The following is a 12,646-nucleotide window of genomic DNA, read 5'->3' as shown; positions in this document are numbered from 1 at the left end:
AAATATGGTGGAGGTTCAATCTGTTGGGGTTGTTTTGCTGGATCTGGCACTGGGTGCCTTGAATGTGTGCAAGGAATCATGAAATCTGAGGATTACCAACGGATTTTGGGTTGCACTTTACAGCCCAGTGCCAGAAATCTGGGTTTGTGTCCGAGATATTGGGTCTTCCAGCAGGACAATGACTCCAAACATCTGTCAAAAATCACCCAGAAATGGATGGCAATAAAGCGGTGGAGAGTTCTGATGTGGCCAGCAATGAGTCCAGATCTAAATCCCATTGAACACCTGTGGAGAAATCTTAAAATTGCTGTTGGGAAAAGGCGCTCTTCCAATAAGAGAGACCTGGAGCAGTTTGCAAAGGAAGAATGGTCCAACATTCCAACTGAGAGATGTAAGAAGCTTATTGATGGTTGTAGGAAGTGACTGATTTCAGTTATTTTTTTTCCAAAGGGTGTGTAACCAAATGTTAAGTTGAGGGTGCCAATAATTTTGTCCAGCCCATTTTTGGAGTTTGGTGTGACATTATCTCCAATTAGCTTTTTTTCCTCCCTTTTTTGGTTTAGTTCCAATACACACAAAGTGAATAAACATGTGTATAGCAAAACATGTGTTAATGCAATTTTGTTAATGCAATTTGTAGAAAAATTTCAGGGGTGCCAACATTTACGGCCATGACTGTATATATATATATATATATATATATATATATATATATATATATATATATACACATATATATATATATATATATATATATATATATATATACATAACGACATATATTCTCCAAACGGCCACAGAAATGTCACTGAAGCTTGATACACTGTTAAGTTTCTGTCAACTAAAAAATATAGTATAGTTACATTTACCTTAACCCACCCTATTTGAGAGAGTCTATGGGACTTCCAATACCTTACTCTATGAGCTCCGCTCTGCATCTCCTGGTGAGTGTGTCAATTCAGCTATGATGCCCCGCCCCTCCTGCAAGCAATGCCCCTCCCATGAGCCACACCATTCTATTTTCTGCCCTTTTTTTTAGCTCCAGGCTGAAAACACAATTTTTACCCGATACACCCACATCACTGGTCCTTCAATCACAATCTCTTCATAACAGCCCCATCTTACTCCACATGCTCTGCATCTCCAAGTGAATGGGTCAGCCAAGCTTGCAAGCCATACAACTTCTCACAAGCCATTCACCCTTCTATATTTTGCCTACAATGTCTTTATCCCAGCTCAGCCCCACATAAGAATCTGGGTTCGGCATGTGTGGATGGGATAGGAAGTTGGGATATGAGGACAGAATATGAAAGGGGATATGAAGGTGAGATATGAGGTCGGGATATAAAGACAAGAACTTCATTGTTGCTTTTTCCCTCCCAAAAAATGTAGGTAGGAAGACTGGGTACTCTGCTAGTGCATAATACACATACATATACACTGCTCAAAAAAATAAAGGGAACACTTAAACAACACAATATAACTCCAAGTCAATCACACTTCTGTGAAATCACACTGTCCACTGTCCACAATCAATTTCACATGCTGTTGTGCAAATGGAACAGACAACAGGTGAAAATTATAGGCAATTAGCAAGACACCCCCAATAAAGAAGTGGTTCTGCAGGTGGTGACCACAGACCACTTATCAGTTTCTATGCTTCCTGGCTGAGGTTTTGGTCACCTTTGAATGCTGGTGGTGCTTTCACTCTAATTGTAGCATGAGTGGCTCAGGTAGCGCAGCTCCGCCAGGATGGCACATCAATGCGAGCTGTGGCAAAAAGGTTTGCTGTGTCGGTCAGCATAGTGTCCAGAGCATGGAGGCACTACCAGGAGACAGGCCAGGAGAACAGGAGATGTGGGGAGGCCATAGGAGGGCAACAACCCAGCGGCAGGACACTATCTCTGCCTTTGTGCAAGAGGAGCAGGAGGAGCACTGCCAGAGCACTTCAAAATGACTTCCAAAAGGCCACAAATGTGCATGTGTCCACTCAAACGGTCAGAAACAGACTCCATGAGGGTGGTATGAGGGCCCGACGTCCACAGGTGGGGTTTTTGCTTACAGCCCAACACCGTGAAGGATGTTTTGGCGTTTGCCAGAGAACACCAAGATTGGCAAATTCACCACTTGCGCCCTGTGCTCTTCACGAATGAAAGCAGGTTCACACTGAGCACATGTGACAGACGTGACAGAGTCTGGAGATGCCATGGAGAATGTTCTGCTGCCTGCAACATCCTCCAGCATGACCGGTTTGGTGGTGGGTCAGTAATGGTGTGGGGTGGCATTTCTTTGGGGGGCCGCACAGCACTCAATGTGCTTGCCAGAGGTAGCCTGACTGCCATAAGGTACTGAGATGAGATCCTCAGACTCCTTGTGAGACCATATGCTTGTGTAGTTGGCCCTGGGTTCCTCCTAATGCAAGAAAATGCTAGACCTCATGTGGCTGGAGTGTTTCAGCAGTTCCTGCAAGAGGAACAGCAAAAGAACAGAGAGGGCGCTCCGTAGCGCATTACCCCTTAATGATACACGGGTGAACAAAGATAGGAACAATGCTCACCCAGGAGGTTACACTCGCCAAGTGTAACAATGGAAAGTAGCTTGTAATAGTGTATGCCGGCAGCCGATCCACCTCAGGGTAAATGTACACAAAACCAAGGAGCCTCCAGGAGGGTGGCGGATATCAATGGGCACTGGACATACTTGTAGGGTAAAACAACTTTAATCGCCCATCATGCAACGTGTTTCACAGATTATCTGCTTCATCATGATGGGCGATTAAAGTTGTTTTACCCTACGAGTATGTCCAGCGCCCATTGATATCCGCCACCCTCCTGGAGGCTCCTGCAAGAGGAAGGCATTGATGCTATGGACTGGCCTGCCCATTCCCCAGACCTCAATCCATTTGAGCACATCTGGGACATCATATCTCGCTCCTTCCACCAATGCCACGTTGCACCATAGACTGTCCAGGAGTTGGCGGATGCTTTAGTCCAGGTCTGGGAGGACATCCTTCAGGAGACCATCCGCCACCTCATCAGGAGCATGCCCAGGCGTTGTAGGGAGGTCATACGGGCATGTGGAGGCCACACACATTACTGAGCCTCATTTTGACTTGTTTTAAGGACATTACAACAAAGTTGGATCAGCCTGTAGTGTGACTCCATATCCAGACCTCCATGGGTTGATAAATTTGATTGCCATTGATAATTTTTGTGTGATTTTGTTGACAACACATTAAACAATGTAACATTCAGATCCAGGATGTGTTATCTTATCTTATCTTTTTTGAGCAGTGTGTGTATATATATATATATATATATATATATATATATATATATATATGATATTGATTTATAATCCATGATGCTTTAATAACTAAAATGTAAGGGTTAATTTACAAAAGGCATTACATAAATAACTAGAGAGCTCTAACTTTAGGATTTTTTGTTCAATTCTCTGGCTAATTATTTCTCTAGATGTTTTGTTTGCAGATCTGATATGTTCTGTCAGACATCGTCTTCGCTTATTACACAACCTCTTTGCTTTACAGTAAACATTTTTGCAGATATCAAATAAGTAATGTAGTATTGCTTGTTTAGAAAATTTTATTTTTAGTATGATATTACTTTTTGCACAAAACGACTAAATCATTCTGTAATTATTTATGCCTTACAGACTTTTATACACTGTATAAATACATGTTTTTCCTAAGATAACTTTGACAAGCAGACTATTCCTATGAAAGTAACTAAGCCTTTATTAATTTATATTTAATATAACATAAAGGTTCAGTTTCAGGTTCACTGATTTTCTGCATGGATTTTCCTTGCCATTTGTTTATCAGCAGAATCTGTAATACATAGGTACAAGGTTCTCAGATATAATATGCACTAGATCACTGCTCTTTGAATATTTTCTCATGCCAAGTATTTCATGGCTATATCTGTTAGTAAGGGTCCAATGATGTTAATGCCTAGGGGTTCAGATAACTCTGAATCCATCAGTTATCCAAAAACATATGTGCAATGTTTTACATATGTTTTGCTAAAGTTTGTCTCTATATTTGCAGAGGTATTCCCATATTACTGGTTCTAATCTTAGTAGATGTAAATATATTTGCAAATGCCCTTATTTACATACTTTTTTGTTTTAAGTGTATGATGGCCTCCCGACTCTTTTCTAACAAAGATTGAAGAGAGATTTTAAAAGTGTTAGGCTAAGTTTCCACTTGGTTTTGCTTCTGGCAGTTTTTGGATATCTGCCACTGCAGTTTTTGAGCCAAAGTCAGAAGTGGATCCATAAGGGAGGAGAACTGTAAGTCCTTCCTTTATATGTCCTATTCCTTTAGAATAAAGCAAAAACAAGTGGAAACTTAGCCTTAGGCTAGGTTGACACTATTGAATCTCCAGATGGAGATTTCTTGTGCTGCAGGCGCCAACATAAATAGTCGGCACTAGGACCCCACAGACAATGCTGCCCCTATAGGTGGCAATGTATTCCACCTAAAACATGACTGAGATCACTCTTTCAATGGCGGAATTTCAGCAACAGAAACTCCACCACTGAAATTTGTAGTGTGGACTGTGCAGCAGAATCCCATGGACAGCAATGGGATTCTACTGCATTGGAATTTCCAAGATTCTGTAGTGCAAACCTGGCCATAGCTACCCTACTGAAACATGAGCAAGAGATAAGCTTTTAATTCTTTCTATATAGTGTCAGTCTATTTTTCTTTTTATGCTGTACATTATAATAACAAATGAAACATAATTATTATAATAGGCATAATCATTATTACCATTATTACTCCATACCAAATGTTCATTCATATTAATTATAGGAACAGAATTCCAAACATGAGAATCAGCTACATTAAGATAATAACTATAAGAATCAGGTGGTAATTAAATAGTCCTTCTGGATGCCTGTAAAATTTATTATACACATGAGGCGACAACCTAGCTAGAATGGTTGTCACTTCCTTTTTCCCATACAAAATTCAAAATACACCCAGCATTAAAGGAAAAAAAGGGGCAATAATGTGAAAACAATAAAATATTTAACTAGGTGATATAGGTTTCTGAATTATGTAAGTTGTTATATTGAATACAGATTGCATTCAATTATTGAGACATTTTTTTATATTATGTCAACTGCTCTGGGCTTTACCTATTATTATAAAAAACAATTTATTCCCTAACTGCCTCCCCCTGCCACCATAAATGAATTGTAGTAGGTCAGCAAGCCAGTGGTAAGTAACTTGCAAAATAAAAAAGTACGCTGACAGCATCAGCAAAAATAGTCTCAAAAACTTAAATTTTTGTTCCGTTCAATGCTTAATAAAGGCCTATGCTTACGCCAAAAGATAGCATATGCACTTTTGGGGTGTCTTTTTTGACTGTTTTTGCTGATGCTATCAGTTTCCTTTTTTTTTTTGGATGTCTCTATGAAATGTCAAAAGTAAAACTGTAATTGGTGCACACTATTATAGCTCACTATTATACTATGGTTCTTAGAAATTTCTTTGTGTGTAGCATGTTTTGTTTACCCAAGTATTCATTCCTAACCCAATAACTTCAAAGTATCAGTAAATGTACACACTGTATACATGCAGTACTAATAAAGGATTAGAATCCAAATGTATTAAAATAATTATATCTGCTTTCCTGTTTTACACAGGGTGAAAAGGGTGATTCTGGATTACCAGGAGACATTGGAAAAAAAGGGGACAAGGTATCTTTTGTGCCAGTAACAAAAATGCACTTAGTGTAGTTATGATTACATAAGGTATGAGAAACAGCAACAATATTGTAATTTTCTTTATTTAGTAGTTCCCTAAAAGAACAACACATGAACATAAGAACTCCTCAAGCAGTAGCACTCAGCCCCAAACATAAAATATAACCTTTGTTGCGCCCGCGCTGCAGAGGACCATCACCTGTCTTCTTAAAGAAGAGCTGAAGAGTAGAGATGTCGCGAATTGTTTGCCGGCGAACAGTTCCTGGCGAATTTAGCATGTTCGCGTTCGCATCGCCGGGCGAACATATGTGAAGTTCGATCCGCCCCCCATACTTTAACATTGCAGTAAACTTTGACCCTGTGAGTCAGAGTCAGCAGACACATTACATCCAATCAGCAGCAGTCCCTCCCTTCCAGACCCTCCTACCTCTTGCACGGACGCCATTTTACCCTAATTCAGCATGCTGCAGGCTTAGGAAGTGGAGGGTCAGAGAAGCTGCTCCTGCTGTATAGGGAAAGCGATAGCTAGGTTGCTGCTAGGTGGTGTATTCAGGGTCCAGTTTACTTCTAAAGCACTAGTGTAAAATCTGCTTTAAGGACAGCACCCAATAAAGCCCTTTTTAGGGCTGAAAGATATCAGTCCGTGTGTCTTGCAACAGCTGGAGGCACCCTGGTGGGGAGGGAACCGCTGGTTAAAAGGGGTACTCCAGTATAAAACTAAAGTTCCTTCAAGCAACTAACTACTACAGTATTCAAAGGGATGAAGCATATCAGTCCGTGTGTTTTTCAACAGCTGGAGGCACCCTGGTTGGGGACCACTGCATAAAAGGGGAACTCCGCTGGCAAGCTTTTTTTCTTTAAAGCAACTAACTACTACAGTATTCAAAGGGCTGAAATATATCAGTCCATGTGTTTTGCAACAGCTGGAGGCACCCTGGTTGGGGACCACTGCTTAAAAGGGGAACTCCGCTGGCAAGCTTTTTTTGCTCATTGTCACATTTGGTGTGACAGTTTTGCAAATTAAAAAAAAAAAAAAACTTTTTTGGCTGTTTAATAAAATCAGTCGTCACTGTCAGTTCACGTCATAGTTGCCATTTTTTTTTGCCTGCAGGGCAAATTGTTTCATCCTAGTGCAAATCACATTAGGTATGACAGTTGTGCAAATTTAAATAAAAAAAAAACCTTTTTGGCTGTTAAATACAATCAGTCATCACTGTCAGTTCACTTCACAGTTGCCATTTTTTTTGCCTGCAGGGCAAATTGTGTCACCCTAGTGCAAATCACATTAGGTGTGACAGTTGTGCAAATTTAAAAAAAAAAAACCTTTTTTGGCTGTTAAATAAAATCAGTCGTCACTGTCAGTTCACGTCACAGTTGCCATTTTTTTTGCCTGCAGGGCAAATTGTGTCACCCTAGTGCAAATCACGTTAGGTGTGACAGTTGTTCAAATAAAAAAATAAAAAACTTTTTGGGCTGTTAAATAAAATCAGTCGTCACTATCAGTTCACGTCACAGTTGCCATTTTTTTTTTGCCTGCAGGGCAAATTGTGTCACCCTAGTGCAAATCACATTTGGTGTGACACTTGTGCAAATTTAACCAAAAAAATGACAGGCAGAGGAAGGCCACCCCTCAGGGGCCGTCGTGGTGCTGGGATTCCCTTTGGCCCTAGAATGGCCAGTGTTCAGAGGCCACGTACCCTGAACTCCCAAAGTTCTGAGGACTTAGTTGACTGGCTATCACAAGACACCCAATCTACTACAGCTTCTGCTCGGAACCTTGATGCACTGTCCTTCTCCTCCTCTAGCTAAGCTTCGGGCACCTCTCATGCTACCACTTGCCCACCTGCCGCCACCACCAACACTAGCACCACAGCAGCTTTACTTGATCCGTCAGAGGAGTTATTTACACATCAGTTTGAAGACATGAGTGATGCGCAACCATTATTGCCAGAGGATGTAGTTAACAGGGATATGTCTCAGTCAGGCAGCATTACACACATGGACGTACGGTGTGATGATGATGTTGTACCCGCTGCTGCTTCCTTTCTTGAGTTGTCAGATAGCGGTGAAGGTGTTGATGATGACGATGTGTCTGTGGATGCCACGTGGGTGCTCGCTAGAAGAGAAGAAGAGGGGGAAAGTTCAGATGGGGAGTCAGAGAGGAGGAGGAGACGAGTTGGAAGCAGGGGGAGGTCGTCGCAAGGAGCTAGTGGCACAGTCAGACACCATGCATCGGCACCCGGGGTCAGCCAGACGGGACGCCAATCAACGCATGCTGTTGCCACCACCAGAATGCCGTCACCGCAAAGCTCAGCAGTGTGGCATTTTTTTTGTGTGTCTGCCTCTGACAACAGCGAGGCCATTTGCAACCTGTGCCAAAAGAAACTGAGTCATGGGAAGTCCAACACCCACCTAGGCACAACTGCTTTGCGAAGGCACATGATGTCACATCACAAACGCCTATGGGATCAACACGTCAGTACAAGCAGCACACAAAGTCAAAGCCGCCATCCTCCTCCTGGTCCAGCATCTTCAGCCAGGTCAAACACTGCTGCCCTCCTTGCCCCCTCTCAACCATCTGCCTCTCCGTCTCTCGCCTTGAGCAGTTCCTGCTCATCTGCCCACAGTCAGGTGTCTGTCAAGGAGATGTTTGAGCGCAAGAAGACAATGTCTCAAAGTTCCCCCCTAGCCCGGCGTCTGACAGCTGGCTTGTCAGAAATGCTAGCCCGCCAGCTTTTACCATACAAGCTGGTGGAGTCTGAGGCCTTTAAAAAAAATTGTAGCCATTTGGACACCGCAGTGGAAGGTACCCGGCCGAAATTTTTTTGCACAAAAGGCAATCCCCAACCTTTACTCCATTGTGCAAAAGGAAATTATGGTATGTCTGGCACACAGTGTAGGGGAAAGGTTCCATCTGACCACTGATACCTGGTCTGCAAAGCATGGTCAGGGCAGGTATATCGCCTACACTGCGCATTGGGTAAACCTGGTGATGGCTGCCAAGCATGGAATGCGTGGCTCTGCAGAGGAGTTGGTGACACCGCCAAGACTTGGCCTGCTGCCACCTCCTCTACTCCTCCTACTCCATCCTCTTCCATAACCTCCTCGGCCGAGTCCTCTTCCACTGCTGCATCTTGCTCCACATCACCGGCACCACCCCAGCTCCCCAGGTGCTATTCACATCCCGTAGACGGCAGTGTCACGCCATCTTGGGGTTGACTTGCCTCAAAGCGGAGAGTCACACCGCACCACTGTCCTGCATTATAGAGTCTTCTGGACTTTATGATAATTTAAACTTGAATTTTCAAGAGTACTAACCATTACACAAAGGAACGCTTGTTGCGTGTGATTTTTTAACAAAAATTTTCAAAAGTAAAATACAGAGAGGGAAGAACTCTGTTTCTTTTTGTGATGAAAAATTTTATTTAGAAAATAATTTCTTTGTCTGTTTCTCCATCCTGCATTATAGAGTCTTCTGGACTCTCGGGTATGCGCTTGTTCTTATATTTCAGCCATGTGTACATGCCTGATTTTTCTGGCCTCTGGTGCTGCACTTTTTCTGCTGCTGCAATTTTTCTGGCCTCTGTTTTCATCTTGATTTGATGAAAATTTTTATTTTGAAAAGGATTTCTCTGTGATTTTCACCATCCTGCATCATAGAGTCTTCTGGACTTTTGGATATGCGCTTGTTCTTATATTGCAGCCATGTGTACATGCCTAATTTTTCTGGCCTGTGGTGCTGCACTTTTTCTGCTGCTGCAATTTTTCTGGCCGCTGCTTTCATCTTGATTTGATGAAAAATTTTATTTTGAAAAGGATTTCTCTGTGATTTTCACCATCCTGCATCATAGAGTCTTCTGGACTTTTGGATATGCGCTTGTTCTTATATTTCAGCCATGTGTACATGCCTAATTTTTCTGGCCTGTGGTGCTGCACTTTTTCTGCTGCTGCAATTTTTCTGGCCGCTGCTTTCATCTTGATTTGATGAAAAAATTTATTTTGAAAAGGATTTCTCTGTGATTTTCACCATCCTGCAAACTTGAATTTTCCAGAGTACTAACCATTACACCAAGGAACGCTTGTTGAGTGTGATTTTTAAACTTCAATTTTCAAAAATAAAATACAGAGAGGGATTTTATTTGATGAAAAATTTTATTTAGAAAAGAATTTCTTTGTCTTTTTCTCTGTCCTGCATTATAGAGTCTTCTGGACTCTTGGATATGCACTTGTTCTTATTTTTCAGCCATATGTACATGCCTAATTTTTCTGGCCTCTGGTGCTGCACTCTTTATGCTGCCGCAATTTTTCTGGGCGCTGCTACAGCTGCGGCTGCAACAATACCAATTTTTTGAGGCCTGTGTACATGCCTAATTTTTCTGTTACTCTCTGCTGACATCTCTGTCCATTTTAGCAACCGTGCATATTAGATGTTGCCTGCCCATTGAAGTCAATGGTGGTTCGCCCGGTTCGCAAACTTTTGCGGAAGTTTGCGTTCTCGGTTCACGAACCAAAATTTTTTTTTTCAGATTCAAATTTTTATTGGGTTTTTTCAACAGAATACAACTGTAAAATTGCAATAGCATATCAGGTAAGTAAGGGTAAACACTGTAAACAATACAACAATGGTAACAAGGCAAGTCACACAATGACCATCCAGTAGAATAGGCCGTCACAGTATACAATTTACAGTCTACCAACTCTGTGAGGGATAGTGTTATAGATCGGGAACAGGGGCAATTATAAAGTGTGTCCGAGAAGGTCACTCAATATACACACAATAACTAAGGCTGGAGTCAGTTAGCATCGGCGGGTCTCGGTCCGCGCTGGGCATCTCACAGGTCGAGAAGTCATATAACAACTGTCGGTCAGGATAGAAGTAGCTTAGTACGGACCACCTAGAAGGGGGGGTCCTAGTCGGATGGCCATCTGGTGAGCTAAAAAACAAATACGATAGTAGAAGAAGAAGAAAAAGATTGAGAGTGAGAGGTAGGTAGGTAGGACAGGTGGACACAAGAGGGCAAACGAAGGATAAGGGGGGAAGGAGGGGATGTAGTAGGATCGTTGGTGTTCTGGAGCGACTTACCCCCTAGGCCGGGCCGGTTACTCCTCCCATCACGGCAGCTATGTGGACATGTATCAGTCAGTCAGCAAAGGACAGTTAGGAGCAGGGTCGGTGTCGGCATGATGCGGGGGTAATGTGACATGTGAAGGATCAGTAGACTGAGGGAGGCATTGAGTGTGGAGATGCATGGTGGAGAACTCCTGAGAATTAAGTAAAACTGACCAGGGCTGCCATATGGCTGTATATCGGGAGATTTGGTCAGGCATGTCTGCCGTGAGCTTTTCCATCCTGTGAATGTGAGACACTTCCTTGAGCCAAGACGAGATAGTTGGGGAGACCGTAGATTTCCACAGTCTAGGAATTATGGATCGGGCTGCCATCAGTAGAAAGGCAATCAATCGCGATGTGGTTTTGGGGGTGCCTGGGGGCAATATGGACAATAAAGTTATTTCAGGAGTGATGTCTAAGGGTACCGAGGTAACGTGAGTAATGACACTAATGACATCTTTCCAATAGTCGAAAAGAGCAGGACACGTTAGCCATATATGAGTCATGTTTCCCTTGTCCGAGACTTCCGTGTAAAAGGTAGAGAGTAAGGTAGGCACTCTATACCAGCGGGTCAGGATTTTATAGTTCATCTCTTGGAGTTTGCAGGATATGGAGTTCTTATCACAGTTAGTGATAGCTCTGCGCCATTGGTCCTCCGGGATCTGACAGCCCAACTCCCTCTCCCAGCCAACTTTGAAGGGAAGGAGAAGAGTAGTCACAGCGCTTAGGATGATAGAATAAAGGAGACTAATTGATCGGGTAACGGGATGGGTGGAGGCACATAGCGCTTCAAATTTGGTCAACTGTCTGTTGAGATTCAGTTTAGTCTTCATACACCTAAAGTAGTGGGTCAGTTGTGTGTATTGGAACCTATGTGTCGGGGTCGGTGAAGTGTCTGTCAAGATCTCTTCTATGGGCAGCAAGGAAGAATGGCGCATCAATTCAAAGAAGGTAGCGCCATGTTTGCGGGAACGCTCCAGGAATCGGGTCACCTGCTGGGCTGGAGGGAAGGTGGGGTTGCCAAATAGGGGAGTCAAGGCCGAGTTTGGACAAGTAGGTCTTACGGGAGCGATGGATTGACGAGAGCACCTGAGGGAGGGCGGGCATGTTCGTTGCGGGACGTCCCAAGGACGGTCGCCACCAGAATGCCTTTAAGTCACTCCCCGTCACCTCACTCTCCAATATCACCCATTGTTTATTATCTCTATGGTGACAACAGTCCAGTACCCTGGTCAATATCGCAGCCAAGTAGTATGATAGATAATCGGGTAGCGCTAAACCACCATCGCACTTTCTTTGAATGAGAACGTGTCTGGCTATTCTAGGGTGTTTCTTGGACCACACAAATGCTGACTGCACGGAAGAAAGCTCCCTAAAGAAGGTTATAGGTAAATGTATGGGTATGCAGGAGAATAGGTATAGGAGTCTGGGGAGAATGTTCATTTTCATGATGTTAACCCTGCCAATCCATGAGAAGTCCTTTTTTTCCCACCTCTTCAGGTCCGTTTTCAATGAGTCCAGGAGAGGTGGGAAGTTCAGTCTGTACGTCATTGATAAGTCCGTCGGTATCTGTACGCCTAAGTATGTGAGAGAGGAGTGCTGCCACTTAAAAGGGTAAGTGGATTGTAAATGTCCCACCAACAAAGCCGGGAGTGTGATGTTCAGGGCCTTGCACTGATTTAGTTTATAGTTGCTGAACTGTGAGAATCGTTTTTTCGTGGCCATGAGCGACGGGAGAGAGATTAGGGGAGACGAGAGGTAGAGGAGCAAATCGTCCGCGAATGCAGAGCATTTGAA

At 43.1% G+C, this 12,646-nt stretch overlaps 1 protein-coding gene across 1 annotated transcript in view; it reads left to right on the top strand.

The window, feature by feature from the left end:
• LOC130367428 (collagen alpha-1(VII) chain-like) overlaps window positions 1-12,646 on the top strand; it is a 522,098-nt gene that overhangs the window by 400,857 nt on the left and 108,595 nt on the right. The window contains exon 89 of the mRNA XM_056569846.1: window positions 5,680-5,733. Within this exon, the coding sequence (XP_056425821.1) occupies window positions 5,680-5,733 (54 nt within the window). The remainder of the gene's footprint in view (window positions 1-5,679; window positions 5,734-12,646) is intronic.

This window comes from Hyla sarda, chromosome 4 (genome assembly GCF_029499605.1).
Source record: "Hyla sarda isolate aHylSar1 chromosome 4, aHylSar1.hap1, whole genome shotgun sequence".
NCBI lineage: Eukaryota > Metazoa > Chordata > Amphibia > Anura > Hylidae > Hyla > Hyla sarda.
This window is presented reverse-complemented; position numbering and strand designations above follow the sequence as displayed.